This window comes from Procambarus clarkii, chromosome 31, assembly GCF_040958095.1.
Source record: "Procambarus clarkii isolate CNS0578487 chromosome 31, FALCON_Pclarkii_2.0, whole genome shotgun sequence".
Classification (NCBI taxonomy): Eukaryota; Metazoa; Arthropoda; class Malacostraca; order Decapoda; family Cambaridae; genus Procambarus; species Procambarus clarkii.
Window position 1 is genome coordinate 6983197 of NC_091180.1, and position 26500 is coordinate 7009696.

The 26500-nt window shown below is 46.0% G+C and overlaps 1 protein-coding gene across 1 annotated transcript in view; it reads right to left on the minus strand.

Annotated features, from left to right (window-relative positions):
• The window catches only part of LOC123749652 (sentrin-specific protease 1), a gene marked incomplete in the record, with an annotated part of 209597 nt that overhangs the window by 41697 nt on the left and 141400 nt on the right, over positions 1-26500 (minus strand). The window contains 1 exon segment of the mRNA XM_069334326.1: positions 23951-24117. Within this exon segment, the coding sequence (XP_069190427.1) occupies positions 23951-24117 (167 nt within the window).

The window sequence follows — 26500 nt, forward strand, 5'->3', positions numbered from 1 at the left end:
CAGCCGACAGGGAAGGAACCTGCACATAGAGCTGCACCGCACCAACATCTCGCAGAAGGGCAGGACCGAAAAGACACTCATTAAGGTGCTCAAAATCGCCCCCCCCCAGGTAAACCTGGACCATCGTCAATGCCTCACGCCACTCAAACGTGCGGGTCTGACAGAACGAGTCCCAAGCATCCAGCGAAAACAAGGGGTAGTCTGCAAGCCAGGACGACCCCGGAACCTCATAATGCACCCAGTAAGGACACGACGATCAAAACCTGAATGAAGAAGGATCCATTATGGAGGCGTACTCCGGGTACGCAAATATCGTAATTTGCAAATAAGTTAGGTGAGCCGCAAATGCCGACCACACCTCAGGCGGAGAGATGCAGGTAGCCGAAAACCTCTGGAAAGACGGAACCAAAGAATCCACAGGGACACGGAACCGAACCCGGGGAGGAGCAGAACCCAAATCCAAATCGTACGCAGAGGGGGGGAAAGAAAAACCCCACTCCTTGCAACAGCAAGCCCCGTTCAGAAGGACGGAAAATCCAGGCGGGGTCCAATGGAGCCCAAGGTCCCCAAGTCACCTCCTCCTTAACCCCAGGAGCCTTTACACCAGGCCCCGGGGCCGAGCCGTTCTCCAAAGCCTTGGCCTCACAAGAAAAAGCCGGGGCAGCCGGAAGAGAAGGGGCCCAGTGGTCAGACCCCGGAGCATTGGCCGGAGGAACAGACTCGAATGCCTCCGTAGCCACCCCGGACGGGGCAACCCCCGAAACTGCCCGAGTCTCTCTAACCCCTACCCCGACCCCGAAGCCCTCAGATGCTTAGGAGCCGGAAGCAGGGGGGGGGGGGAGACACATAATGAACCACTGAAGGGGAAGAACAAGCGGCGCGGACGTAACCAAGGCCGAAGCAACCAACACCCCCAAGTCCGGGTCCCTATACACAAAGCGGGGCAGCCTCGGGGCGTCTGGGGAAGCGATAACCCGAGCGCGTTGCAAAAACCTAAACCTACCTTGCAATGCATGAGCAGCCTGCACCCGAAGTAAATCATCAGCAGACTGGGTGAAGTGAGTCACGAACAAGCAACACAGCTCACAGGACTCGGGGTCGAATGTGTCACCAACCCAACAGGCAGCATGACGGAGGCAAAAACAATGAAAGTCATCCTGAGACTAGGGAACAGAGCAACCCTCATACTCACACACAGCGAGAGGGGACGCAAGGGTCTCCTCCATCGGACCCGAGAGCCCCCGCGGGGTTTCCCAGTGCCCCTAGACTGGGTCTGCTAAGGGTTATTCCAGGCAGGGCACTGCTAATCGACGTCCAAAACTACCAAGCAAACTGCTAAAAGCTGAACCCATGGGACGTGTCCACTCACGAGGGCAAAGCAGGGGGTGCCACCACACAAACAACCCTAATATAAGAGGAAGGGAAAACACAAGGCAGACCCCCCTCACCAGGCAAAAAGTAAAAGAAAAGAAAACCACGCAAGTTGACAACGTACCCAGGGGGAACAGAGCTGGCCGCTATTATAGGTGAAAACTAGCTACACAGTACCCTGCACCCCACCAGTGCTATAACTACCACTAACCCCAAGGTAAACAGGGGAGAAAACCCCCAAACACTCGGGGCGGCCAAACGCCAAGCAGCGAAAAGCCAACAGAGGTAGACCCAAGGTGACTTGTGGAAGGCAACCCCAAGCCCCAAGGGCAGTACTTACAGGGCACTCAGGGAAGGTGACCCTAAGCACATGCAGCCCGAGTACCTGAGAAAACTACTCCCAGCTCACACGACCACCATAAGTGCAGCACTGAAAACAAGTCACAGCACTGAGACAAGACTGGAGCTGGAGCCACACGACCATGCACGATCCCATGAGCCGAGGAACTGAGGCATAGATTGTTGGCTCGGGGTCTGGGGCTCTCCCTTCCCCCTCCCGGGAAGGGGGGAGCTGTGCAGACATGCGGCGCGGCTCGTGTGACGTCATGCTTGTTTGCTCGTTTTTCTTTTGGGGAGTTCTGTCCACTCGTTTGTCAAATTTTGTTGTTAACCAGAATAGGGGGTTTGTTTTGTGGTGCTTACCTTTCTGGGTGACTGTCCCGGTTAATGGCAGGTATAGAATGCTCCAAATCCCATGTGAATTTCTCGGGGGGGCTATTGCTCCCCGTGCCTCTGTGAGGGGGCCAGGTTCTGGCTCGTGGTCCCTGGTAGGCTAGAACTCCACCCACATTGACTAATGCAAAATGGTTAGGGTATCCATATCAGCCATGGATAGCTCCCGGGAGCCATAGGGGCTCCCCCCCCCAGAATAAATGCTTTTTCTGAAAAACTGTTTTTCATGTGAGGGAAATCTTTGAAACCTCTTTACCGATTACTTTCAAATTTTGACACAAAGTTGCATTCGAATAGGCGTGTTTTTTTTATATTTCTACTATATACATACCTCACCTGTGACAGGAAAAAAAAACATGCTTTTTTTGAAAAACAGCGCCATCTGTTGGACGTAAAAGCAACACATGCTGTAATCTCCGAAAGTTCTTCACCGATTGCTTTGAAATTTTGACACAACGTTGCATTCGAATAGGCGCGTCTTTTTATATACCTACTATATAGATGCCACACCTGTGACAGGTAAAAACATGCGTTTTTGAAAAACAATGCCATCTGTTGCACACAGTAGCAACATGCACGCTATACTATATATGTCACGAATTCCATTTCAATGTTTCCGATTGCATTGATAAATTTTATTTTCATAGATTTCTTTTTATTTTACTTTTTATTGAAATATTTTGTGTGACATTGTGTTGGAATTGAGCTGTGTTATTTACCATACCGTTCATTTTGTAAGTATAAGTAAAGATGCCACACCTGTGACGGGTAAAACTATGCTTTTCTTTAAAAACAATGCCATCTATTTCATGTAAGAGCAACACACATGGTATACTAAATATGTTACAATTCCATTTCAATGTTTCTGATTGCATTGATAAATTGAATTTTCATAGATTTTGATTTATTTTCATTTTGATTTAATTATTTTGTGTGAATTGCGTTGGAATTGAGCTGGGTTGTTTACCATACCGTTCATTTCGTGAGTATAGTTTATTTTTTTTATTTTTTCATATTTTCATTTCATTTTTTAACTTTTTCTTATATTTCAGTGACGGGAACATCAGGTCACTATGTTCCCAATTTTCTGATGGGAACATCAGACCATTTGGGAAGGCATCAGACGAGGGAGTGAGGAATGGTGGGATGACGAGGGGACGGAAGTGAGAGATGGTGGGGGAGGACAAGGGAGGGGGGTAATGGTGGGGAAAGACGAGGGGACGGGGGAGTTTAGGATGGTGGGGACGAGGGGATGGGAGAATGGAGAATGGTGGGGAGGACAAATGGACAGGGGAGTGGGGCATGGTGGGAAGGAAGAGGGAATGGTGGAGTGGGGATTGGTGGGGAGGACGAGGGGATGGTAGAGTGGGGAATGGTTGAGAGGCCGAGGAGACGGGTGAGGGGGGAATGGTGGGGAAGACTGGGGAACAGGGAAGGTTGCTGTGGCTCAGCAATGCATGGCTGGGTACTGCTAGTATTAAATATGGAGAAAATGGGGAATGTAAATAGAGTGAAGGACATGGGAGAAACTGCATTGACAGATGTGCATGATGTTACCAGTAGTTTTTTTTTTTTGCAGGGATATTCCTGCGTGGGCCATAAGCCTCTGGCTGGCCCATTAAGTGTTGCTTGTTTCTGTTTTACTTGGGCAGAGTATGAGTATTTATGACTTGTATGGTCGCTTCAGTAAGATTTTGCCCCATGTGTTTAACAACTTCTGCTCTGTTGAATCTAAGTTGAAATCTTAATGGGTTTGTAACTGTGCACTGTGTTAAATAATGTTCCAGTGGTCTGTCGGGCATTTCTCCACAGTGCTGACATTTCCTCTCATCTTCCGGAACCTCTAAGCCTATTTCCCATGCACATAGGTATCCAAGAATGATGCGATGTAAGTGTACTTCTGTTGCTCTACTGCTCCCTTTCATCAAACTAAGTGGTTCGTAGTTGGTTGAATTCTTGTACCAACCCGCAGATCCTGATGTTGCAACTGCTGTGTTGCAGTCACTGTACATCTTTTGCAATGCTCTGTTTCTAATTACTTTCTTAATCTGTGATAGACTCTGTGGTATGTAAATGTCTACATTTCTTCTCTTAGTTGCAAGCTTCGCAGCTTCGTCTGCAATGTCATTTCCTACTATTCCCACATGACTTGGCACCCAGTTGATAAGTACCCGTCGGCCTTGTCGTTTGAGTGTTTGCATTAATGATATGACATTTGTGATCAGATGTATGTTATCACATATGTGTTCTTGTTGCAAGGTTTCAATGGCGGTTCTTGAATCTGTATGTATGATAACATGTCGGTGTTCAGCAAGTTCCAAAGCCTTTTGAATGGCTAGCATCTCTGTTTGTAAAGTCGAACACCCTTTTGAAAATTTCCAACTATTTACAGTTTCCTGCTTTAATTGCAGCTCCGGTTTCTTGTCCCTGCTGGTCTACTGATCCATCTGTGAAGTAAGTGAAGCTGTCGGATGCCAAGTTTGCTCCTATATGCATCTGTGCAATGTTATGTAGCAGATGAGGATTTGTCTGGTTCATTTTTCCTTCAAGAACCATAATCTTAAAGTCTGCTGGCTGAGATTCCCAAGGGGATTGCATAACAAAGTCTGCATGTATTTCGTCGACACCCTTCTCAGTGACTGTGCTCGTTATATCGAATGTATTGATGGTGTTTATCGCACAATGGCACGGCCGAAGGGCTCCAGCAGGAGGTACAGGCTCGAATGCCTCCGTCGCTGATCCGGACGGGGCATTCCCGGAAGCCGCCCGAGACTCACCACCCGGTAAACCCTGCCCCGACTCTGAAACCCTCAGACGTTTGGGAGCCGGGAGCAGGGGAGTGAGCAGGATGAACCACAGCATGGAAAGGACTAAGGGGTGGAGATGAAACCAAAGTCAAGGCGACTAACACCCCCAAGTCCGGGTCCCTATAACCAAAACGGGGCAGCTGCGGGGCATCCGGAAAGGCAACCAGCCTTGCCATTGCAGCAGCCTAAACCTTGCATGCAACGCTGAAGCTGCTGGCACCTGAATATCAATCTCATTGGACTGGGTGAATTGGAGTACAAACAAGGAATACCACTCGCAGGACTCCGGGTCAAAGGTGTTATTGACCCAACAAGCAGCATGATGGAGACAAAGATGGTGAGTGTCACCCTGAGTCAAGGGGACAGAGCAACCTTCAAACTCGTACAAGGCGAGGTCGGACTCTGAGGTCTCCTCCATCGGACCACTGAGCCCCTAAGGGGGTTTCCAGGGCCCTTACGCTGACTGCTAAGGGAAGCCCAGGTGAGGTACTGCTAACTGGTTATCCCAGAGCTACCAAGCAAACAAACTATAAGCTGAACTCCTGCGATGTGTGCAAGCACGGAGACCTAGTGGAGGGCCACCAAAAACCTACAAGTGTCCTACCACCACACCAGGCAGACCCCCGCCAGGCAAAACAAAACAAAAACAAAAGAAACCCCCCACAAAAGCACAACATCTCCGGGTGAACAGAACCGGTCGCAATGTGTATATCAGACTGCTGCACAATACCTCGTACCCCTGCCAGCGACGAAAACTACCTCCTACCCAAGGGAAAACAGGAGCAAAAACTACCTCCTACCCAAGGGAAAACAGGAGCAAAAACCACCCCAGCAGAACCCCAAGGGCGGGCAATCACCGAGCAGCAACAGAACTGCGCGGAGGTAGTTCCCGAATGGTTCAGGGAAGATAACCCTGAAGCCACAAGGGCAGTACTTACAGGTCACCTAGGGAAGGCGGCCCTTGGTGGGTTGGTGCATGCAGCCCTAGTACTCTTGTGTTACTCCTGGCTCGCACGATACCAAAACTGAACAACAACACCGCACTGCAGCACTGCTCAAAGGATGGAGCCAGAGTCGATCGACCATTCGCTCTCACAACAGCCTGTAAACTGGGGAGAATAGCCGGCGTGGAGGTCTGGGACCCTCTCGTCCCCCACTGGGGAGGGGAGGGGGTTGCGCAGACGGATGAGCAGCGTGTGTAGTGACGTCATATTGGTGACGTTTGTTTTGGAATTCCTACCTTTCTGGGTGCCTGACCTGGTAGATGGCAGACAAAGACTGCTTCCAATTACACGGGGGTTGTCTTTAGGCCATTGCTCCTCGTGCCTCTCTTGCGGGGGCCAGGTTCTGGCTCTGGTCCCCGGTAGGCCTAGAACTCCATCAATTGACTGTTGCCACGGTCTAATATATACACATCAGCCCGGTATAGCTCTGGGGAGTCGAAGGGGTTCTCCACAGAAAACAGCATTGAATGTAATGAAAAGTCATTTTCTGGGTGAGCCCCTGAGGCTCCCTGGAGCTATCCACACTGACATGTGCAATATTAGTTTGTGGGTCATCAGTCACAGGAGTTCTTTATGCCTACCGGAGACCATGAGCCAGTACCTGGTGGTCCGGTGGATGTGACCCCGGAGTTTCCCCTCGTTTCCTGCGAGTTTGAGGGTTGCACTGTCCCCTTGTCTCCGGGTGACTCTCACTGTCTGCCTCCGTCTGCTGCCTGTGAGATCGGTGACACCTTCGGCCTGGAGTCCTGCGAGTTTTGTTGCTTGTTTGTGACTCAGTTACCCATTTTTCCTTCCCACATCTCAGTACGAGTTGTTGGGCGTCAGCCCCTACCCGGGCTCAGTTCCTTGTCCCTTGCGTCAGTTGGTTCCGTCCTGTCGGTGGGTGCTCTTCTCCGTTGTTCCCTCTTTTTTCTTGGGACGGGCCTTCTCCATCATGTTCCCCTCTTCTTGGGGTTCTGTATGACTTTTGGTTTCGGGTGCGACTGTGCCTTTATGTGCCTTCTTGACTTGTGCTTGCGTCTGAGTGTTCTCGAAGGTTCGGAAAGGTTTTTCGCTACTTCTCGTATTATTGGAACGTCTGTCGTCTTTCGGTGTGGCTTCCCTCCGGTCCATTCTAGGGCTTGTTGGTCCTCTTCTGTACTTATTCTTCATTTTTGGTCCTGTCTCGTTCTTTTGTTATTGTATCTTCTCTCCGTGCTCTGTCTCGGCACTGTTCGTTTTCTTTCCATGCTCCTAGTCCGGGATGCCTGGTTGGGCTATTTGTAGTCCAATTGGGTTCCCGATTCGGTTCATTGTATTCATTTCATAAGCCGGCTATGTATGTTGCTGCTTACTCCTTTTTTGGCTCCTGTTCCCATGAGCTGCGCTGTTTCTCCTACTTAACGGTTCACTCGGATCACGTACTGTTTGGCTACTTTTCTTGTAAAGTAGTCCTAGTTGGCGTCTTCCCGCCGGGTGGGTTGTGCAGTTCGGACATCGTGTCCTGCGCATGCGCCGTGGGAGTTTGTCTTGGTCAGGGCGGTGTAATTACCTAAGTGTAGTTACAGGATGAGAGCTACGCTCGTGGTGTCCCGTCTTCCCAGCACTCTTTGTCATATAACGCTTTGAAACTACTGACGGTCTTGGCCTCCACCACCTTCTCCCCTAACTTGTTCCAACCGTCTACCACTCTGTTTGCTAAAGTGAATTTTCTTATATTTCTTCGGCATCTGTGTTTAGCTAGTTTATATCTATGACCTATTGTTCTTATAGTTCCAGGTCTCAGGAAATCTTCCCTATCGATTTTATCAATTCCTGTTACTATTTTGTATGTAGTGATCATATCACCTCTTTTTCTTCTGTCTTCTAGTTTTGGCATATTTAATGCCTCTAACCTCTCCTCGTAGCTCTTGCCCTTCAGTTCTGGGAGCCACTTAGTAGCATGTCTTTGCACCTTTTCCAGTTTGTTGATGTGCTTCTTAAGATATGGGCACCACACAACTGCTGCATATTCTAGCTTTGGCCTAACAAAAGTCGTGAACAATTTCTTTAGTATATCGCCATCCATGTATTTAAAAGCAATTCTGAAGTTAGAAAGCATGGCATAGGCTCCTCGCACAATATTCTTTATGTGGTCCTCAGGTGATAGTTTTCTATCTAGAACCACCCCTAGATCTCTTTCTTTATCAGAATTCTTTAAAGATTTCTCACATAATATATAGATTGTGTGAGGTCTATGTTCTCCTATTCCACATTCCACAACATGACATTTATTAACATTAAATTCCATTTGCCACGTGGCGCTCCATGTACTTATTTTGTCCAGGTCTTCTTGAAGGGCATGACAATCATCTAAGTTTCTTATCCTTCCTATTATCTTAGCATCATCAGCAAACATGTTCATATAATTCTGTATACCAACTGGTAGATCATTTATGTAGACAATAAACATCACTGGTGCAAGAACTGAACCCTGTGGTACTCCACTTGTGACATTTCTCCAGTCCGATACATTGCCTGTGCAATGTATCGGACCAGTGTGCACCAGTGCTGGTGTTTTGCATTCTTTTTCTCTCGGGTGCCATCGCCTCTCGCTCTTCTCCATTCTCCGGTCCGTGCTTTGTAGCTACTGGGGTTATCTTGAGATTATCTTGTGCAGACAGGAATCTGTCTGGATTGCTGGATTGCAGCTATGGGGAGGATGCTGGGGTTTTCCCTGTGTCATGGGTGTGGGGCGCCTCCTTCGCCTCTACCCTACTCTCCTGCATGTGCGGCTCTGGCCTTCTTCCCGTGGCGGTGCTCCCAGGATCTTCTCGGCTACGTTGTGTCGTGACACGTTCCCAGGAAGAACGTGACTGGGACGTGACACGTCCCAGCAAGCATAAGAAATATTGCCGGAACAACCGTGGACATCTTTCAAGAGGAAACTAGATTTATTCCTCCAAGGAGTGCCGGACCAACCGGGCTGTGGTGGGTATGTGGGCCTGCGGGCCGCTCCAAGCAACAGCCTAGTGGACCAAACTCTCACAAGTCAAGCCTGGCCTCGGGCTGGGCTTGGGGAGTAGAAGAACTCCCAGAACCCCATCAACCAGGTATCATGCCTCCATTCGGCAGGTGAGTTTTTGCGGCCTGGCGTTTCTTTTGGCCAGGCGCTGGTTTGTGGTTTTTGGATATGAATATAAGACCGACAGCACACAGGTGACTGCCGGGGGCTTGTTGGCCCATAAGTGGCAGCTCCTATTTCTACCCTTCCAGTCCCCCTCATATGCATATCCAACCCATGCTCGAGTCGATCAAGGGACCCCACCTCATCCATGTTATGAGGTACAATGGTCGAGGTGCAGGTTATGTACTCATCTAGTTGTACTTGCAGGGATTGAGCTCTGGCTCTTTGGTCCCACCTCTCAACCGTCAATCACCTGGTGTGCAGATTTCTGAGCCTGCTGGGCTCTATCATATCTACATTTGCAACTGTCTGGAGTCAGCCTCCACCACATCTCTGCCTAATGCACATGTGCATTAGTAACATGTGGTACTTGTTACTGTGTCAGGATGTTGTGAGGTGACATTTTGTTGCAGTTTTGTGACTGGGGATGTGTGTTGGGGATTGACTGTGGCGTTTTTCGTGGTCTTATCTGGGGTCCCTCATTCCTTTCCCGTCTTGGAGTGCCTGGCTTGGCCCTTCCATGTACATTGGTTTCTCTGTCCTTGCCTAGTTGTCCGCCCCTGGTTGTGCTTCCTGGGGTTGAGCTTTGGCTCTTTCGTCCTGCCTCTCCCCTGACATCTACTGGGCTCTGTCATGTCTGCACTTGCAGCTGTGTGTGGTGTCAGCCTCCACCACTTCCCTTCCTCATGCATTCCATTTGTTTACTACTCTGCCACTAGAATGTATATTTCTTGCATTTCTTTGGCTCCTTTGGGCGCTCCTTCCGCCTGTGTCGCATGGTAATTACCTAAGTGTAATTACCTAAGTGTAGTTACAGGATGAGAGCTACGCTCGTGGTGTCCCGTCTTCCCAGCACTCTTTGTCATATAACGCTTTGAAACTACTGACGGTCTTGGCCTCCACCACCTTCTCACTTAACTTGTTCCAACCGTCTACCACTCTATTTGCGAAGGTGAATTTTCTTATATTTCTTCGGCATCTGTGTTTAGCTAGTTTAAATCTATGACCTCTTGTTCTTGAAATTCCAGGTCTCGGGAAGTCTTCCCTGTCGATTTTATCAATTCCTGTTACTATTTTGTATGTAGTGATCATATCACCTCTTTTTCTTCTGTCTTCTAGTTTTGGCATATTTAATGCTTCTAACCTCTCCTCGTAGCTCTTGCCCTTCAGTTCTGGGAGCCACTTAGTAGCATGTCTTTGCACCTTTTCCAGTTTGTTGATGTGCTTCTTAAGATATGGGCACCACACAACAGCTGCATATTCTAGCTTTGGCCTAACAAAAGTCATGAACAATTTCTTTAGTATATCGCCATCCATGTATTTAAATGCAATTCTGAAGTTAGAAAGCATAGCATAGGCTCCTTGCACAATATTCTTTATGTGGTCCTCAGGTGATAGTTTTCTATCTAGAACCACTCCTAGATCTCTTTCTTTATCAGAATTCTTTAAAGATTTCTCACATAATATATAGGTTGTGTGGGGTCTATGTTCTCCTATTCCACATTCCATAACATGACATTTATTAACATTAAATTCCATTTGCCAAGTGGTGCTCCATATACTTATTTTGTCCAGGTCTTCTTGAAGGGCATGACAGTCATCTAAAGTTCTTATCCTTCCTATTATCTTAGCATCATCAGCAAACATGTTCATATAATTCTGTATACCAACTGGTAGATCATTTATGTACACAATAAACATCACTGGTGCAAGAACTGAACCCTGTGGTACTCCACTTGTGACATTTCTCCATTCCGATACATTGCCTCTGATTACTGCCCTCATTTTTCTATCAGTCAGAAAATTTTTCATCCATGATAGAAGCTTACCTGTCACCCCTCCAATATTTTCCAGTTTCCAGAACAACCTCTTATGTGGAACTCTGTCAAAAGCCTTTTTTAGGTCCAGATAGATGCAGTCAACCCAACCATCTCTTTCCTGTAATATCTCTGTGGCTCGATCATAGAAACTGAGTAAATTCGATACACAGGATCTTCCAGATCGAAAACCATACTGTCTGTCTGATATTATATCATTTCTCTCTAGGTGTTCTACCCATTTAGTTTTGATTAGTTTTTTCAATACTTTCACTATTACACTTGTCAATGATACAGGTCTATAATTGAGGGGGTCTTCCCTGCTGCCACTTTTGTAGATTGGAACTATGTTAGCCTGTTTCCACCCGTCTGCTACGATTCCTGTATACAGGGATGCCTGAAAGATCAGGTGAAGTGGAATGCTGAGCTCAGATGCACATTCTCTCAGAACCCATGGTGAAACGCCATCTGGGCCAGCTGCTTTGTTCTTACCGAGCTCCTTGAGCATTTTTTCCACTTCGTCTCTAGACACCTCTATGTGTTCTATGTTGTTCTCTGGAATTCTTATTGTATCTGGTTCCCTAAAGATTTCATTTTGTACAAACACACTTTGGAACTTTTCGTTTAGTGTTTCACACATTTCCTTTTCATCTTCCGTGAATCTATTTCCCATTTTCAACCTCTGAATATTATCCTTTACCTGCAATTTGTTGTTTATGAATTTATAGAATAGACCTGGTTCTGTTTTACATTTGTCCGCAATCCCTTTTTCAAAATTTCTTTCTGCCTCTCTCCTCACTGCCGTGTAGTTTCTCGCATCTTTGTATCGTGCGTGTGCACTTGTGTTCATTAGTCTGTCTTCGTTGCTCGTACCCCTCGGTTCGGGTACTAGTCTGGTGGCAACCCTTTGCACCTTCTTCAGTTTAGTTTGTTGTGACGGGGCCTGCACCTCTGTGTTGTTAGTGTGACTTGTTGAGACATGACCAACCCACAGAGCTGCAGACCGTGTCCCTTTTGTTCTCGATTTGCTGCATGCCTTCTTCGTTCCTCATGTTCCTGCTTCACTCCTGTCCCTGGCCGCTGGTGCTGGGGCTATTCTTTTGGTCTTTTTCTCGTTTTCTCCTACACACTAGGTAATTACACACTTAGGTAATTACACTGTTGTGTATTTTTTTTTGTGCCGTTTGGCCCTCCTGTTGCCAGGTTTGGGTTCCTGTTTTCCTGGCTTGCCTAGCCTGTTGGCATTTTCAGGGTCTCGCGGTGTCCATTCTCTGGAGTCTCGCATCGGACCTGTAGTCTCCGATCTCCCAGTGAGCTCTCGTTGGAGTTTTCTGTTCGGCAGATGTTCCATCTCCTTCTTTGCCGGTTTGGGTTTCTGGCTCTGCTTGCTCGGTAGTCGCACCAGACTCTTCCCACGGCTCCGCCTCTTCCTAGGCTCGAATGAACCTTGACGGGGCTGGTTAGGTTCTGCCTTGAGTCTCTCACCTTCGGTTGGTGGTCAGGTGGCTTCGTTGTTGGTGTCCCACCTGCGTACTTCTTCTTGGCGGCAGTATAGTATTTTTTGACGGTCCTTTATTTTCCTTCTATCCCTTCTTAGGTGGCTGTGTTTGTTGGCGTCGGCTTGTCCTTTTCTGGTGGAGGTTCGGGGCCGTCATCTTGCCGCATACTGTCGCCTCGTATCGTGCGGCGCTGGCGGAGCCACTTCAGCTTGCTTTCGGTCTTGGTGTTACATCTGCGCCATTTCGTAAGCTGTCTCGTGCGTTGTTTCACCTCTGACCTGCTCATGCTCCGCCTGAGCCGTCTTGGTCTTTGGACAGCGACTAGGACAGCGACAACCGAGGACAAGACTTTCTTCTTGTCCTCGGTTTGTTGTGGCCCCTTCGGTTCGGGTTTGTTTCTCGAAGGTCCTTTTCCTGTTGGCATTTGCCCCTAGGGGTTGGGTCGGTGAGCTTCCTGCTTTCCTCTGGCGCAGGGGTTTCTGCTCCTTCGGTCGTAGCGATAGGTTTGTTTGGTTGCAGCCATCTCCCTGGCACAGAATGAGACTGTTGCTTTCCGGAGGGGTCCTTGGTTTGTTGGTGGTTGGTTGGTTGGGCCGGGGGTGCATCGTATTTTGTGTCCGCTTGCGGCCCTCCGCTGTTATCTGAACGCCATGGCTTCTGTGTCCAGGACATGCTTTGGGTTGCTCCGGTTCCCTTTTTCTCTGTTCGCGGGTGAGGGTTTCCCAGGTCGTCTGCCGTGTTATCAAGGCTAGCCAGCCTGCGTTCTATCCCCGTGCCCATAACGTTCATAGCTTCGCTGCTCTTGCTGCCGTCTTGGTGACATGTCCTGGCTGACATTCGAGCGTGGGGCTTTTGGTGGTCGCACAGGGTCCTGGCTGCTCGATATCTCGTGGTCGATCCCGGGCCCATTCGGGCCTGTGTCACCTTGGGTTCGCGGTTGCGGCCAGATGTCTTGACTTTGAGTTGAGGAGTGTGCGGCGACCGCCGGGTCAGTCCCTCTTATTTCCTCTCTAGGTAGTTAGCTCCGGGAAGGCGAAGGGGCTTTCCCCAGAAAACCAGCGTTGAATGTAATGAAACGCCATTTTCTGGGCGAGACCCGGAGGCTCCCCGGCATCCCTTCCTTCCTCCGGTCGGCGGTTTTTTGTGTATTTTGACATCCAGCCTCAGAACTGATGGTGGCTAGCTGGTGCAGTAGGTCTGGGGCTCTCCCTTCCCCCTTCTGTGGAGGGGAGAGCTACGCAGACAGCGGCGCAGCGACGAGTGACATCATGATCGTTTGCTCGTTTCTTTTAGGGGAGTTCTATCCACTTGTTCGGCTTGTGGTAGCAATTTTCACTAGTATGGGGAATTTTTTGGGGAAGCTTACTTTTCTGGGTGCCTGACCCGGTCGATGGCAGACATAGAATGCTTCCAACTACGTACATGGGAGTTTCTATAGGCCATTGCTCCTGCTCCCCTTGCCTCTCTGAGGGGGCGAAGTTCTGGCTCGTGGTCCCTGGTAGGCCCATAGAACTCCATACACATAACTGATGCCAAAGTCTGACATTAGCATATCAGTCTGGATAAGCTCCAGGGAGCCTCTGGGTCTCACCCAGAAAATGGCATTTTTATTACAATCAACGCTGGTTTTATTACGTCTGTGCATGCCGTATATGTTTTCTGTACTCCCTCTATTTCAGCAATCTCACATTCTCTTAAGGGGAAAATGAGTACCGAGCCGTACTCAAGACAGGACATAACAAGTGATTTGAATAGTACAACCATTGTGATGGGATCCCTGGATTTTAAAGTTCTCGTAATCCATCCTATCATTTTTCTGGTTGACTCAATATTTGCTTGGTTATGCTCCCTAAATGTTAGGTCGTCAGACAACATTATTCCCAAATCCTTAAAATGCTGCTTTCCTACTACTGTATTGGCAAATTTGATTGTGTTTTGTACTCTGTATTATGTTTATTGTTCTCATTTTTACTGTACCTGAGTACCTGGAATTTATCACTGTTAACATAATGTTATTTTCTGCTACCCAGTCGAAAGGCCAATGTAATTTTTCAATGACTTCAGCAGAGGTAATTTTCATGCTGATTTTTGTGTCATCTGCAAAGGATGATATGAATCTGTCACTTGTATTCTTGTTTATATCTGATATGAGAATAAGGAAAAGCAGTGGAGCAAGGACTGTATCCTGAGGTACAGAGCTTTTAACTGTGCTTGGACTCGATTTTATATGGTTGACTGTTACTTTTTGTGTCCTGTTCGACAGATAATTGAGTATCCACCGTCTTACTTTACCAGTTATTTCTACTGATCACATTTTGTGTGCTATCACTCCAAGGTCACATTTATAGAATGCCTTTACGAAGTTCGTGTATATCACATCTGCATTCTGTTTTTCTTCTAATGCCTCAGTGATTTTGTCGTAGTGGTCAAGCAGCTGTGAGAGGCATGATCTTCCCACTCTAAATCCATGTTGGCCTGGGTTGTGAAGGTCATTGGTCTCCATGAAACTGGTGACCTGCCTCCTGATCACTCTCTCAAATACATTTTATTAGTTGGGACATTAGTGCAACTGGTCTATAATTCTTAGCTCCCTCCCTCGTGTAGAGGGGCTATGTCTGTTTATTTAAATGCATCTGGTATCTCCCCTGTGTCCAAGCTCTTCCTCCACACTATACTGAGTGCCTGTGCTACTGGCACTTTGCATTTCTTTATAAATATTGAATTCCATGAATCTGGACCTGGGGCTGAGTACATGGGCATGTTGTCAATTTCTCTTTCAAAATCTGCCACACTCATGTTGATATCAGTTATATTTACAGGAGTTTGTATATCATGCATAACGAAGTTGTCTAGATCTTCGACTTTCATGCTGTTTATTGGAGTGCTAAACATGTTCTCATATTGCTTTTTTTTTAGGTTTTCACTAATTTCTTTGTCATCCTCATTGTATGAACCTTCACTAATACGAATAGGTCTAATACTCGCAGTGGTTTTTGCTTTTGATTTCGCATATATGAAGAAATATTTTGAGTTTTTCTTTATTTCTTGAATTGCTTTCTGTTCTAGTTGTCTTTCTCCAATTTGATATGAATGCTTCAGTCTCAGCTCGATTTCTTCAATCTCACTGTTTAAATTATTCCTTCTTTGTATGGAAAGTTGTATCTGCTTAAGCATTTCCGTTATTTTTTTCTTCTTTTGTAGTGTCGTCTGCGTTCTCTTTTTACATAAGACCTCTTTTTGGTTTTCCTCAAAGGAACATGTTTCAGACAGACTTTATATGCTTCAGAGACGAGTGAGAACCTGGGGCAGCAGCTGGACTGGGGGAGTTAAAGATAAAGGAACCCCCACCTCGACCAGTCCTACCGGAAAGCATCCACAGTAAGAGCCTCATATTTGAGTAAATGGCGCTACGTACAGTGAGAGAAGCTGAGACCATGCAGTCACAAAGAGGTCCACCTCCGGGAATCCGAATGTCTGACAAAGTCAAAGGAAGGAGCTGGCATCGACCGTCTGATGAAGCCAAAGGAAGAAGCTGGCATCAACCGCCTACTCCATGGAAAGGGGGACTGAAGCATGATAGGCCGCCGGCCATGACGTTGGACACTGCTTGAATGTGAATGGGGCGGAGAGCTAAACCTCGAGAACTTGGCAAAAGAGCTATCTGAAGAGACCAGCCCCCAAAGAGTCAAGGACTGCAGAGACATCCTTCCCTGGTTGAGACAATGAACCACAGGAAAGCAATCTGAATGGAGCCGGGTCACAGAGCCCGAGAAAGTTGAATCCATGGCAGCGCCTGCCACACAGCCGCAAATTCCTGCACTGTGCTGTGAGCCCAACGTCCCTGGCCGGTTTGATGAGTGCTGGTCACAAAGCCCCAGCCGAGAGACGAGTCGTCCATAAACACATCAAGCAATGTGTTCACTCGATGAGCAAACAGGCAGTCATTGAGGGCAGGAAAGAGGCCCCCCAAAACACATAAAAGATGGATGACACCTCATGACAATCAAGTGTATGGATATGACAAGCTGTGCCAAGTCTCAAGTGAAAAAGGATTGTCTGCTAGCCAGGAGGACTCTGGCACATCTTAATGCATCCGATATTGAGAAGTAGCCCAAAACTCACGAGAGGTAGGGTCCATGTGAGGGACATACACAGGGTCCCACAGGAAGTAGGTAAATAAGGCCTCCTGAGCCCGAGTGGAGAGACTCAGGAGGACAAAAACCTCCAGGAAGACAATTCCGACGGGCCCAAAGGCACGTGGAACTGAATCCTAGAAGCCGCATCAAAATTATATTCATACAAGGAGGGGGATATTAAAATCCCACCCCCTTGCAAAGGGAGCCCCACCCCAGAGGGTACAAAGACCATGAAAGGTCAAAGCAGACCGAAAGGCCAAATTCCAACTCATTCCACACTTCAGAAGCCGCAGTGGAGGGCCCTAGGGGACAGTCAGTGTTCTTGCCCACTGCTTGTGACAGAGAGGGGAAGTCTGAGGGAAAGACCTCTGTCGGAAATCCGACACATATAATAACTAAGTATCCCCTTGATAAGAAAAGAGAATGGGTGATTCCGTGATGTCATCGACGTCACATATTTATATCACTCTAATTTCTTTTTAAACAACAACAGTCTTTAATAAAAAAAATTTCACTAGGACTGAATATAATTACTAACACCAAAACATAGCTTGTTTCCCTTGTTACTGTAAAATTAAATCCAGAAGTAGAACCACCAAAACATTGGAACAAGGAGGGAGGGAGCGTAACTATACCGAGAGAGAGAGAATAACAACAACAAACGAGTGCTCCTGAGAGTTGTGATACTAGGCTCACACGATAGACCTACTCTGTCCCAAGAGAACTACCACAGCAACACCTCTACCACACAACTGGAACACTTGAGTATCTGACTACCTAGTATTCTGTTTTATTTTGATGCATCATTTAATATAGATAGGTAGCCGGTTATTTGCATAGAAAAAAACACCAACAAGTATATACTGTAACCCCGCGATTATCCGGGATTCAAACATCCGGAAAACGCCCTTATACGGCCAAAATCGTGATCGGATAAAGTTATCACAATATCCGGCCAAAATGGCCAGGGGAACCGGATAAAAGCTGATTTGACCGGATGAAAATTCGGCCATACCGTATTAATCCCGTCTGTGGCTCTAGACGCATGGTGGAGGAGGGGGTGGGGTGGGTGGGTGGTGTTAGGAGGGTGGGAGGGGTGCGTCAGGAGGGACCACCTGGATACAGGAATTACCATTAATTTTAGAACAATTAATCATAGCCAAAAACAAATGAAATAAGTACTAGTAATTATGTAATAACAAATAAATAAGTTTCCTAAAAGCAATGTGCACAGGCTGAAGTTTCCTTCAAAAATATTGTGAATTTTTTTCCTCCTGGCGGCCTACATAACGTGCTATAGCTGCCCCACCCCAAGTGGACCCGTCCAACACTGGTCAACCCATGTGCGTCCGTCCCTCGTGTTATACACAGTGCTGCGCCATTAGTGAAATATTTTTTTTAATAACTTTTTTATTTTCATAGTAACTTTGAACATTTTTGGCCAAGACTATGTCTGGTAGCAGCATCAATCGTTCTGGAGGTGTTAAGAGGAAGAAGGTTGTCCTAGCAATTAAAGACAAGTTATGTGTTGTTCAACCAGTGAGGCGTCACAGGCAGCCAAGCGCCTTCAACAAGTGAGGCGCTACAGGCAAGCCAAGCGCCTTCAACAAGTGAGGTGCCACAGGCAAGCCAAGCGCCTTCAACATATGAGGCATTACAGGCAAGCCAAGTGCTTTCAACAAGTGAGGCGCCACAGGCAATCCAAGCGCCTTCAACAAGTGAGGCGCAAGCAAGCGCCTTTAACAAATGAGGCGTCACAGGCAAGCCTCACTTGCCTTCAACAAGTGAGGTGCAAGCAAGCGCCTTCAACAAGTGAGGCCTCACAGGCAACCCAAATGCCCTCAACCAGTGAGGCTTCAGCAGCTGGCAGTCAAAACTAACTTAGCTTAATGAACTGTACAGTAATTTTAAGTGTTAATTTTAGTGTTGTGTTAGTATAGGTTACGTAAATTGTTAAGAATTTTTAACTTCAAGATGTGTGGCATCAATCAAGACGACGAACACCAACAAGGTAAGTTGAGGTTTCTAATTGAATATTTAATAATTATATGTGGCAAGGCAATTCAAATTATGTTGTTTGTAGTATAAAAATAGTTGGAAATGGTCACTTTTGGACTCGTAGGTGAAAAAGTACCATTATCCGAAAAATGTGATAATCCGGCTGGGGGTCCTTCCCATATAGTCCGGATGATCAAGTGGAGACAGTACTCTACATTATACAGCTCCTCTTATTCCATGTCACACCTGTACTTATATGTTTAGGGAAACATTATTAATTTTTTAAACTCGGCAGGTAATTGTGACTTGGAGTTACAAGAAGCTAAGCAGAGAGTTGGCCCTCAATATAAGATTGTTACCTAGCTGTACATCAAGCTTTGTAGGCCTCCAGACAGCCGCCATTACGTGGCACTCAGAGGCACAGAGCCACACCCTAACCTGATGCTGCTACCATTACATAGCCTTAGCAGGCCACACCAACCACTCAGCTAAGACTCACATGTTTTTCATACTGTAGACATAGTATTAGCAGTATACATAATTTAATTTGCTATAATAATAGTAGATTAAACCTTTATAATTCATGATTTATGATTTATAATTCATATATTGAAGACTAGGTAAACAATTTGTGGTTTATGAAGGAGCCATCTCAAAGTGGCTTAAGCTACAAATTGTGCCTCCAATTATGTGAGATAAGTTCAAGCAGCTAAATCAGTACATACAGTCCACATACTTCCTTACTTACTACTATCTAATAAACTAACTTATTACTAAGCACTAACTAAAAAAAATAATCAAATAAAATAGGGCATTAAAGTCAATTAAAAAATAAATAAATATTTGAGTATTTGCAGAATTTAAAAGAATTAAAGCTGCTAGGATTTTCCCACAACCTCAAAGGGAAAAGGTGCTGGCCAAAAACACCCAAAAGCCTCGGTGGTCGAAACAGCTGACAAAACTATTTAACAGTTTGCTACTCCTGGTTGATGGGGTTCTGGGAGTTCTTCTACTCCCCAAGCCCGGCCCGAGGCCAAGCTTGACTTGTGAGAGTTTGGTCCACCAGGCTGTTGCTTGGAGCGGCCCACAGGCCCACATACCCACCACAGCCCGGTTGGTCCGGCACTCTGTGGAGGAAACAATCTAGTTTCCTCTTGAAGATGTCCACGGATGTTCCGGCTGCTCTTCACTGGTTCTATTCTGCATTTTCTTCCATATCGTTCACTCCAGTACGTTGTTGTTTTACTGTGTAGATTTGGTACTTATCCCTCCAGTATCTTCCACGTGTATATTATTTGATATCTCTCTCATCTTTTTTCTAGTGAGTACATTTGGAGGGCTTTGAGACGATCCCAATAATTTAGGTCCTTAATCGCACCTATACATGCCGTATATGTTCTCTGTATTCTCTGTTCTCTCTATTTCAGCAATCTCTCCTGCTCTGAAGGGGGAAGTGAGTACTGAGCAGTACTCAAGATGGGACAACACAAGTGACTTGAAGAGTACAACCATTGTGATGGGATCCCTGGATTTAAAAGTTCTCGTAATCCATCCGATCATTTTTCTGGCTGACGCAATATTTGCTTGGTTTTGCTCCCTAAACGTTAGGTCGTCAGACGTCTTTATTCCCAAATCCTTTACATGCTGTTTTCCTACTATGGGCACATTTGATTTTGTTTTGTACCCTGTATTATGGCTAAGGTCCTCATTTTTACCGTACCTGAGTACCTGGAATTTATCACTGTTAAACATCATGTTTTTTCTGTTATCATTTTCTGTTTTCTTATTTCATTTTCTCTTTTCATACTCCTGTTATCCACTAAGTTCATGTGGGTCAACACGGTACAGACTAATCATTTCCAAAAGTTCCTCTATTGTCAATGTAGCAAGTTAAATATTGTGGGGACCCTGTTCAGCCCAAAATGGATAGAAAATAAATGAGAGAGAATTTCAAAGGAGTCTAGAGAAATGGTTGACTAACGAGATTCGGCCAGATCTGCGATAGAAACAATGGTGTCTTCTCAGGTTGACCTCCATATACAGAATGGAGAACACAGCCTCGCTGGTGTGGCTGCTGAGTTCACTCCTTTGTGTAGCTATAGAGATGACTAGGCACATCAGGCAACAGTTATCGTAATTGATCAATCACAGATCAATCAATCAATCTTGTTGATTGGCAGTTGAGAGGTGGGACCAAAGAGCCAGAGCTCAACCCCCTCAAGCACAATTAGGTGAGTACCGAACAGCTTCTATGACAGGTAGGGATAGTGAAAGAAGTTTCTGGAAAGCATGGAATATGCATACATGACTTCATATTTGCCTTATGTGACCTAACCTTGTACTCCCAGGCTGTCCCTAGAGTGATAAGTGACCTCACTGTACCATCAAACTTTTTCCTCTGCCATCAAACTCCTCATGCTTCTGCCCCAATGCAGAACACTGTGTATTCATGCAGCAGTTATTCTGCACCTCATAGCATCCTACATAATCAACATACCACTAATGGAATGCTCATGCTATTGCCTACCCAATGATAGTAAACATAACTGTCCTAGCTGCTTTTACAGCAGTTAAGAACCATGCACATCCAGTGTACATTGAAATGAATCCACACAAATGCTCTTGACATGCACAACCCTTGCACTCAAGGCAATGTAATTTTCTACACTTACAAGGGCTAAAAGAACAGACTATTTGCCTCTGGAGAAGAGGCACTTGGGCCGATCTGTTGAAAAGGTTAAAGCCGCAGTAAATTGCCTAGTTTTTGGAAAGTGCTAGAAATAAGTCTGGGCCAGCCTCCATGGAGTCAGAATTCTCCTCCTCCCAGAGTATGACCAGAGTGGACACAGCTAGGTGTAGCAACTGAACAAGAGGAAATAGATAAATGCACTTCCACCTTGACCAGTCCAGGCAAAAGGCATCCACCGCAAGAGCCACGTCAATGAGCAACAGCACTATGTAGGAGGGAAGGCATCACTTTCACACCAATGTATAGGAGGTCCACCTTCCGGCAACTGAAAGTCTCGCAGAGCTAACATAAGGATGTTTTGCAAATGATCTGCTCCATGCAAAAAGAATGGAAACAATCTAACCCATCTGCGAGAACATTAGACGCCCTCCCCCTCCCCCACATACTAACCATATGGAGAACCAATCCCCAAGAATCAAAAAGCCAATCTACCCAAAGTGTCCAGCTCCACAGTGGGGATGGAACAGAGCAACTCCAACCCCCTTTGTTCAGTCAATGAACCATTGGGGAGTAATTGAAGTGAAGCTGGAGCATAGAGCCCAAAGAAAAGCTGAATCCTCTTCAGTATAACACTGCAAATTGCTGCAAATTTGCACTATGTACTGTGGTCCTGCAAGATTGGACCCAATCACAGACCCTGGGCAGACTGTTGAGCACTGTTCACAAAGTCCAGACCCAGGGACAAGGTGTATGATAACACATTGAGTGATGGGGGAGGATGACACTTTTTGAACTGTACCTCTAAAAGCTCGAAGGGAAAGTTGGCAAAGCAAGACTAATAAAAGGTGGGCAGGGCCTGAACCTGTTGGTCCCAGGAATGGAGAAACAGGCAGAACCAGAGAAACAAACTGGCACAATGCCCGAAGCCAAAAGCTGTTCAGCAGAAAAACCATGCAGGCAAATTTCGATCTCCTGCACAACCACTTCATCAATCAGTGAGTCACTCTGGACTGATCCAACACCTGACTGCAATGAAGCTGCAGGTGAAGCAAAGTTGCCGGAGGCAGGGACAGAGAAGCTGATCACAAGTCCCAAAGTAGGCCAAGCCAAGTCCGAACCTAGGACGGAACAAACTGGGATTTCCTCCAGTTCACTTGGAACCAGAACCTGGTGAATTAGTAAAAAACCAGATCCCTTAACAGCTGACATGCTGACTGACTGGGGGGGCCCTACATCAGCCAGTTGTTGAGGTAGGCTAACACATGAACCTGTAAATATGCATAGGAAGAACCCCAGGCACACCTCAAACACATCCGACTGCCCACAACCTCAAAACGTCACAAGAGTCAAAGACCATACAATAAGAAAGGGAAGGCACCCTCCGCTAGAAGTTAGCACTTACATAAACAGCCTCCCGAACCACCAGGGGTAGGTAGCCCTGTCAGGGCCAGGGCAACACCAAGCACCTAGGGAAGTCAATCTTGAACACACGCAGCACGAGGCAAACAGCTGCACGGAGACCACACAAGAAAGTAAGGTAGGCAAACCACATGCACATCAAGCAATAATAGCAGTAGTAGAACAAAACTACAAGACTAAGTTCTAGGATAGATAGCACTTATTTTAAACTGGGACCTGAAGGACAAGGTTACAGATGGATCATTATACTGTATCACCAAGTGAATGACTGAAGTGGATCACCACCTGAGCCACTAGCCCCTGGTGGTGAGAAGATAGAACTAGTGGTGGAATTACCTACCTGTTGGGAGTCTTGTTTTCTATTTTGATTACTTTGCCTTCCTGTTGTCTGTTTTATCTCGCTCTACCTTTCCTGAGGCTATTTCCTCCATTAGAATGATCAAGTATCCTCTGCTCTCTGTGCCACTGAGAAGGGACCAGGTTTTCGCCTCTGGTCTCCAGTAGGTTATTAATGACTCACAATGGCTTGGTGTGATTTGATAGGTGTGGAATTACCCTAAACTGCTAGCAACAGGGATGCTTACTGGGATGGGAGCAACCTTGATGCCCCTCCTAGAAATGCTCCGCTATCATCTGACAAGTGAAATAAAATTAAGAAGTAGAAACTGGGTGCGCACATTCATCAAACTGGCAGTGCAACTGTGGTTAACCCTTAGACAGCGACTATGGACGAATGGTCATACCCGCCTATGCATAAAAAATATATAAATTCCAAAAAATTATTTTTCATTATAAAATTATTAATTTGTATGCAGAATATAAGAAAAACACGAAAATAAGTGAATATTTATCATTTCACTGAGTGGAGGCACTCTGCAAGGCTGCGTCTGGCACTTGTCAATGACTGATGCTCGAGGTTGCTGATGCTTCTTGATCTTTTCTCTGATGTTTCGCCCATTGTTTTATCAGTTGTTTTTCTTTATTTACATCCACAGAGAGCTTTTATATCCATATTTGCATCATAAATGTAAAACCCAAACAATAATTGTTTAAATCATATGATGATGACCGCATTCCCCTAATAACATTCATGACGATAATTGCTTTATTACCATCAAATGGTAGCACAATTTTTTAATGGGTCAAGGTAAACTCCACTGCATCCACAGACTTATTATATCCATATTTGCATCATATACATGTAAAACCCAGACAATAATTTCTTAAATCATCAAACGATGATAAACCAACAATTGACAATAACTGCTGTCTTAAAAGGTTAAAGGTGACAAGAGCCAAGATATATGTATCACTACTCAATAAGATATCTTACCTCTTCAGCAGAAGAGCTGCCTCTCCCAGACTGAGACAGGGTTCGCATTTTCATTCGAGTGCCCAAAAATCTATCATGAACTCCCCTGACTGGGTTTCTAGTGACATATCCACACTTTCTATTGATGAAAGGAACTTTCTGGATATCCTCAGAATTCTTTAGCTTAACTGAAAAGAGAAAAAAAAGTAGAGACAGTAGTAAAATCTCAAGATGAACACAAATCTGCTAAATTAATACATGTAATACAAAATTTGTATTTGCATTGAAAGCTTGAGTACATTTAGATCAAAATTGGGTAGCAAGGAAAAAATAATTCCTGTCATCAGAGACAAGAAGCATGTTCCAAGACTTATTAAAGTTGAAAGTTTGCATTTATGATGCAAATATGGATATAAAAGCTCTCTGTGGATGTAAATAATATAATTTAATTATATTATAATAATCTTTCAATTATATAATATAATTTAATTATATTATAATAATCCCTTGAAAGCCACTACTGGCTTGGGGCCGGATACCCTTCCTCTAATAACATCAGAGTACGAACCCAGTTGCGACCCGAGAGGGCCGTAACAACAACCTATAGTATTGTATCATCCTTTGCAGATGACACTAAGATTTTTATGAGAGTAGACAACATAGAGGACATGACAAACCTCCAATCAGATGTAAATCAGGTCTTTCTATAGGCTACAGAAAATAGTATGGGGTTTAACGAAAATAAGTTCCAGCTCATGTGCTACGGAAAAAACAAAAATAGTCTCTGAACCCCAGATTAATCGGGACGTGCCAATGTGCGTCCTTGAAGTCCAGGGACACCATCCAAGGCCCAGCTCCAAAAGTAGCCAGACCTGGGACAGAGTGGTCATTTGAAAGAAGGGGCAAAAGACCTAGGTGTTCAGATTGGACAAATCCAGAATGAACCGCAGGTCTGCGTAGTTCTGTTTCAAACTGGAAACAGGCGGGAAGCCCACCTGACAGACGCCGTTGTTTCAACCGCGTCCAAGCAAACCCACTCCAGGATAATTCGACAGAGCGCAGGAGAAGAGTCCTGCCCCACCAGCTCCAAACCCCCCGAAGGAGGAGCCGCCACCCAATGCCACCGCAGGCCGGAGGAAACAACCCGAAATGCCCACGAATCGTGGGACTAGGGACGGGACTAGGCACACAGTGCAAACCTCCCCCCCATTGCAAAAAGGCTGACGACCCTTATGAGAGCCCAACCAATGCTCAGATCGATCACTGCGCCGACAGCTCCGCAGGAAGGGCTGGCCCCAAATCTGGCATAACTGGTTTACGACGACCAAAGGAACCCCGAGCCCTGGCACGACTCTTTCGAGCAGGACCTGGTGGCCTCCATGAAACTGGTGACCTGACTCCTGATCACTCTCTCAAATACTTTTATTATGTGGGATGTTAGTGCACCTGGTCTATAATTCTTTACCAATGCTTTGCTCTCTCCCTTGTGTAGATGGGTTATGTCTGCTGATCTAAGCGCATCTGGTATCTTCCCCGTGCCCAAGCTCTTCCTCCACAATATACTGAGTATATTGAGTGCCTGTGCTACTGGCACTTTGCATTTCTTTATAAATATTGAATTCCATGAGTCTGGCCCTGGGGCTGAGTGCATAGGCATATTGTCAATTTCTCTTTCAAAATCTGCCATGCTCATGTTGATATCAGTTATATTTACCCCTTAAACTGCACATGGCGTATATATACACCATGAGTAACATGTCCCACTATGCGCATGGCGTATATATATGCCATAGGGTGCCAGGCACGATTCAAATAGCCCGCAGCAACACGGGGTTCACATCAGCTTCCTAAGGGCTCTTGTAAACAGACGCCATCTTTAAAAAAAAATCGTGGGCAATATTCTCTGGTGTGAGAGCCACAGTACTATAACCCCGTGATTATCCGGGATTCAAACATCCGGAAAACGCCCTTATACAGCCAAAATCGTGATAGGATAAAGTTATCACAATATCCAGCCAAAATGGCCACAGGAACCGGATAAAAGCTGGTTTGGCCAGATGAAAATTCAGCCATACCATACTAATCCCATCTGTGGCTCTAGACGCATGGTGGAGGAGGGGGTGGGGTGGGTGGGTGGTGTTGGGAGGGTGGGAGGGGTGCGTCGGGAGGGACCACCTGGGTACAGGAATTACCATTATTTTTAGAACAATTAATCATAGCCAAAAACAAATGAAGTAAGTACTTGTAATTATGTAATAACAAATAAATAAGTTTCCTAAAAGCAATGTGCACAGGCTGAAGTTTCCTTAAAAAATATTGAGTTTTTTCCTCCTGGTGGCCTACGTAACGTGCTATAGCTGCCCCACCCCAAGTGGACCCGTCCAACACTGGTCAACCCATGTGCGTCCGTCCCTCGTGTTATACACAGTGCTGCGCTATTAGTGAAATATTTTTTTAAGTAACTTTTTTATTTTCATAGTAACTTTAAACATTTTTGGCCAAGACTATGTCTGGTAGCAGCATCAATCGTTCTGGAGGTGTTAAGAGGAAGAAGGTTGTCCTAGCAATTAA